General features: G+C 41.0%; 1 gene segment (V, D, J or C); it reads left to right on the plus strand.

Moving 5' to 3' along the window:
* The first annotated feature begins 899 nt into the window (after window positions 1-899).
* On the plus strand, window positions 900-1,474 carry LOC134482285 (T cell receptor alpha variable 23/delta variable 6-like). The segment is given in 2 exon segments: window positions 900-951; window positions 1,089-1,474. Coding segments are annotated over 2 exon segments (438 nt in total).
* Window positions 1,475-5,760: the final 4,286 nt, after the last annotated feature.

A 5,760-nucleotide genomic window follows, 5' to 3' on the forward strand; every position in this document is an offset into this window, starting at 1 on the left:
CTGAAATGTAAACCACAGAAATCATTTCCTCTCCAAGTTGCTTCTGGTCATTATATTTATCTTGGCAGTAGAAAAACAAAGCTAATTCACACACCAAAAGAGGCAGCCCATCCTTTGCGCTGGCTTTTTTATTTGCTAGCCTGTGGTGTCTTGTAGGAGCATTCTTCTTAGCCTATGTGTGTGTGTCTATATGCTTCTAGGATTGAGAACCTTTAAATTTATCCTTTCTTTCATCATATCATCAAGCTATCAGCACACATTAATTGTACAAATTACTGACTTGTGAAATATTAATATACACATATGTGGTGAGGTTTTTCATATTCATCTTGCCTTCACTCTCCATTGTCCTCTTTTTTTTCTCTGCCCCTGTTCCCCTCCCCTTACGCATTTGTCTAACTTACAGTTTTAGGTCATCTTTACTTTCCCCCATCTTTTTATATTTGTGTGTGTGTGTGTATGTGTGTGTGTGTGTGTGTGTGTGTGTTTTCATATAGAAGAATACTTATGTGTTGTGTGTCCCTACATGTCTGCTTTACTTATAATATCACGTCCTTCAATACCATCCATGTTCCTACAGATGTTGTGAGTTGCTATTTCCTCATAGATGAATATCACTCTGTTGTTTTAGGTACAAGATTTTCTCCATTCATCAGTAGACAGGGGGTGCATGAGTTGCACCTCCATTTTGGCAATGGTTTTAGTGCTAAAATAAATGCGCATATGCAGGTATCTCTTGAGCAAAATGGGAAGTACTTCCTATGTCAGAAATAGCCTTAGACTAGTGTTTGTGAAGGGTGGAGCCTGCTGAAAGGACTGAGGTGCCTGTGAAGTTGGAGTCTGTTCTGTGGGGAGATAAAAGGCCACCTGAGTTCCCCACAAGCTTCAGTCTAGGAGGAATGGACAAGATCCTGACAGCATCGTTTTTACTCCTAGGCCTTCACCTGTCTGGTGAGTCATGGAGGAGAAACCCGAGGATATGGGATTAATGTGGAGGCACAAGAATATTGGGGCACCAGGAAGTCATGATATCATAAGCAGGAAGTAATTCCTGGGAAGCTAACAACAGTTGTTATTTCTCTACACAGGGGTGAGTGGCCAGCAGGAGAGACGTGACCAGCAGCAGGTGAAACAAAGTCCCCAATCTCTGACAGTCTGGGAAGGAGGAACCACAGTTCTGAACTGCAGTTATGAGGACAGCACTTTTGACTACTTCCCATGGTATCAGCAGTTCCCTGGGGAAGGCCCTGTACTCCTGATAGCCATATATTCAGTGTCCAATAAAAAGAAAGATGGACGATTCACAGTCTTCCTCAGGAAAAGTGAGAAACAGCTCTCCTTGCACATTGAAGACTCTCAGCCTGGAGACTCAGCCACCTACTTCTGTGCAGCAAGGGCACAGTGCTCTCCACACACCTGCAGCCCAGACCCAAACCTGCAGCTGAGGCTCCAGCAAAGCCCTGCTGCGGGCTGAGCCGGGCAGAGATGCACAGGAGTTGTCATGTGCAGGAGCAGGTGAAGTGGTCACTCAGTGAGTGTAAGGATTAAACCATTGGTCCAGAGACAGACCAAGCTGGAGTCATGGCTTGTTTTCTCCTGTCTCCCTCGAGAGCAGCTGGCGTCTTCCATCCATTCCCTTAGCTAGTTTAGATGAACCACTTTGCTGTGTAGTTGTATAAATAGTTCTCTATGTGATTGGTTTGTGGCAACTATAAATTACAGAGGCTCTGTCTCCCTGCACTCTTGTCAACAATGTTCTGAATGTGTGGTGTTACAGTGCAGTGTCAAGAGACAATGACATTGGCTCCTGGGATAGGAATCACATAGAGTTTTCTTTCACCTTAGTTTCCTCTGATTACCAGAGTAGTGGTGATTCACATGACCACTTCCTCTTGTTTTGCCTCTCATATCATCATCTACCTCCAACAAATTCAAGTACGCAAAGCAGGAGGTTTTCACAAGGATGCAGTCCTGTCTACAATAGACAGAAGACATCAGTGGGGAATGAAGAATTCAATTTCCTCATATACTGAAAATGCATAACCTTCACTAAAGAAATGATTTCACATGTATATTTCATAGATGAACAAAATATCAAATGGATGTAAAATTTCTATCATATAAAATCAGCTCCCATCTTTATGGCTATCTGCAATGGATAGAATTGAAAAAGGATCTCTCATTGCATAACACTTTGCAAGGTTTACTCATTTGGTGCTATAGAAATGCCAACCAGATTTCTAATGGAAAAACTTTCATTGTCTTATACGTTTAAATATTTTCTTGTCACAGAGTTGATGTGACAAGATGGAAGCCAAGTGAGGAGGAATGTGAGCCTAGGATTGGGAATCTCACCTTAGCAACACAGTGGACCTCTGTCTCAGGAAAACAAAATGAACAAAAGCACTGTGGAAGATATTTAATTTAAGAATGTGAACGCTATAAATTCTCTTTCTCATCCACAGTGAATTGATTTTCAGTATCACAAAGGGAAAGTTACAAAGGAAAATAAAGCCAGTTGGCATTAAGCATAGGAGATATATCACAAAATACCAGTAAGTGACCTTCCCATGTCCTTCAAAATCTTCTATCCTTGTCACCTTTTAAACTAGAGTCAGAAATTGGGAACAGTATTTGCATCTGATTGGGGTAGGATTCACAGAATGCAAACACTGAGCTGGACATCAGTAGGAGAGGGAATGCATACTTAAGGATGTACCACAGAGAATTTGGAAACTCTGGGTACCTTGAGGCCAAACCTGAGCTTCCTCTGGAATGGAAGGCTGGAAATTATTTAAAGAGAGCTGAGAGAGAGTTTTGACAGATTGATGTAGTATAACATAACAATAACCACTTCATTGTCTTCCTGTGGTGGGCAATCAAATGTCTGCTTTTGGAGTTTAAGGTTTGACATAAATTCCTTTGCCAGACGCATTTTCAGCCTGCAGTCAATTGTATGTGGGGGTCTCCATGCCTTCAGTGTCTCTCCTTCTGCTGGTCACTCACCTCTGTGTAGAGAAAGAAATGTTATTTGGGGCAATGCTGACATAGTCATGGTTTTGTGAGAGAAAGATGATTTACAGAGGAGTTTTCTTTTTCTGAAAACTCTAACAATAACTGAAGAACAACACCAACTGTGGCCATGCTCCTGTGACAGTGAATGGCATCACTGAACATCTAGATACAGAAGCTCCTCACTCTCATGCTTCTCATTCTCCAGACTTCTGCCAAGATTCCCAGAGCTGTGTCATCGGATAAGCCTTTGTCGGGACCATTGGCTCTTGAGGACCCAACACAACAGTTCAGTCTCACAAATCTGTTTTGATTTTATTTTTCTGTGATGTTTTGGAAATGTGAATTCCCAGTGGTTTTGGGTAAGGAGGAAGGAAGGGTAAGGATTTCTGGTTTGTCTCTGCAAAAAGCCAGGATTGGTGATCATGTTTCACCTTTAATCAGACTGGAGTCAGAACAGTTGAAAGTTGAGTGAGTCTAGGCAATAGAGTGGGGACTCATGCGTATCTTCCCAACTCCCCTTTCCAGTCTACCAACTTCATGTTCGTTCTCCCTCTCTCAGCGTCAAAAAACAAAATAAAACAAAAATATCACCCACCCCAAACAACAAAATCAAAACCCACAAAATAATAATCAAAACAACAAACAGGCCAATACATTTAAACGTGCCAAAACAAAGCAAAACTGAAATGGCAGGCATAATGGGAGGGGAAAACCTGAATAAATATGCTACATGAACAAAAGTGTTGATTGTAAAAAGGAAGAAGCTGTTGCAGTTGGTTCCTGGTGCTAAATGAAACCACTTTTCTTCCATGTCAACCACGACATCAGTGAGGCAGCTCTGTCTCCTAACTCCATTTTATGTCTGTTTTCACATTTCTCAGTCGCATCTGCCTTGACCACACATTGGGAATCTCTGTAGCCCTGACCTTGGTCCAGACATATTAACCAAAATGATATTCATACTGACTAAATATGAAATAAAATAATTGAAGACAGAGTCAAAATAAATATTGTGTTGTGCCTGAAATTCCTACTATGTTCTATCAAAGTAGAAGTTACAAAGTTACTAAGACACTAGCTGAACTTTGATATAACTTTGTCTTTCATGGTTTTTATAAAAATGGTGTATGCCTGACCTTTGACACCTTTGACACCAAGAGACTCTAAGGCATTACCATTTTATTGGTCACTGGCCAAAAATTAAAGGGCTCTTATAATCCTGATTACCCTAATTAGCATGGTAGTCTGCATTCCACCTACACTACAGGGCAGGACCCCTAACACATAATGGTTTCCACATACTCTTTGTTTTGGTTTGGTTTTATCTTTTCACTGTTCTTTTAATCTATTACATTTTTTAAAAAATAATGGCTTTGAGAGACAGAGAGAGAGACAGAGAGAGAGAGAGAGAGAGAGAGAGAGAGAGAGAGAGAGAGAGAGATCATGGAGTTGGGTTAGGTAGAAGGTAGGGGGAAGGATTTGGGAGGTGTTGGGGTAAGGGGAAAGAATATGATCAAAAATATTGCATGAAAAACTTGTTTTATGATGCTATAAATAAAAATTAAAAAAATTAGTTCTGAGATGGCCCCTCAGATCTTATCACAGATCACAGATTAATTTATTAACTTTGATATTTTAGGTTATTATTTTTATTTTGATTAAAACATATTTATCTCATTTTCCCCTCCTCTTCTCTCCCTGAAACATCTTCTGTGTCCTCCACCTCCAGCTTTACCTAAGCTCTCCAATAGTAACTTCAAATCCGTGGCCACTGTTTCTATGGTTACCCTTTTACACACACACACACACACACACACACACACACACACACACACACACACACCCCTCTAGTGTGTGTACATGACTATATAAATAAACCTGTTGAGTCTGGTGTTGCTTGTGTCCATATGATTTCTGTGCTGACCACTTGATGCTGTAGCATTCATCAAATGCTCCTCCCTGGGGATGTCCATTTGTCTCTGTACTCAGTTGTCTGTAGTTCTTTGTCTAGGGATGGAGCCCCATGACATTTACTATGTCTATGGGCGCCATCATTGTTCAGGACTAGTTATGCAGTCTATTGTGGTATCAACCAAGAGCATTGCTTCCCTGTCATTTCTAACAGACAGTCTTACAGCAGACTTCCTGGCCTTCTCACTCTTAGACTTTCTTGCTACCTTCTTTTCTCCAGTGTTTTCTGAGCATTCAACATAGATGTAGATGTAGAGAGAGATTCAGCACCTTGTTGTAGATGTATAGAAGGGGCTGACTATCCCATGGCTTGTTCTCTATATTTTGACCCGTGGTGGTTTCCTATAATAGTCTCCATCTACCGCAAAGGAAAGCTTCCTTGAGAAGTAGGAGATCTACACTTACTCATGGGCATAAGGAGGAGTATTTAGATTACAGTATAAAAGGTTTCTGGTTTAGTAAGAGGCAATAGTAGATTCTCCTCTAAGACCCATTATGTCATGAGGTCTGAGTAGTTAGCTACATTTTAATGCCAAGCTTTATTTCCCTCTTGCTGAGTGGGCCATGAGTCCCATTAGAGAGGCATTGTTTATAACCAATTTATTAGTGCTACCATTGCACCTTTGTAAGTACCTTGCAGGGTTCTCCACTAATGTGATTCATAAGAATCACGTCAAGGTAGAACTATTGGTGTCTTCCCTGCTTTGGCAACTTGAATGGCACCTTTTGATGTTATGAAAGTTAGCGGTCAGCAGTGAGGTTTTCAGGTCAGAT

Source organism: Rattus norvegicus, chromosome 15 (genome assembly GCF_036323735.1).
Source record: "Rattus norvegicus strain BN/NHsdMcwi chromosome 15, GRCr8, whole genome shotgun sequence".
NCBI lineage: Eukaryota > Metazoa > Chordata > Mammalia > Rodentia > Muridae > Rattus > Rattus norvegicus.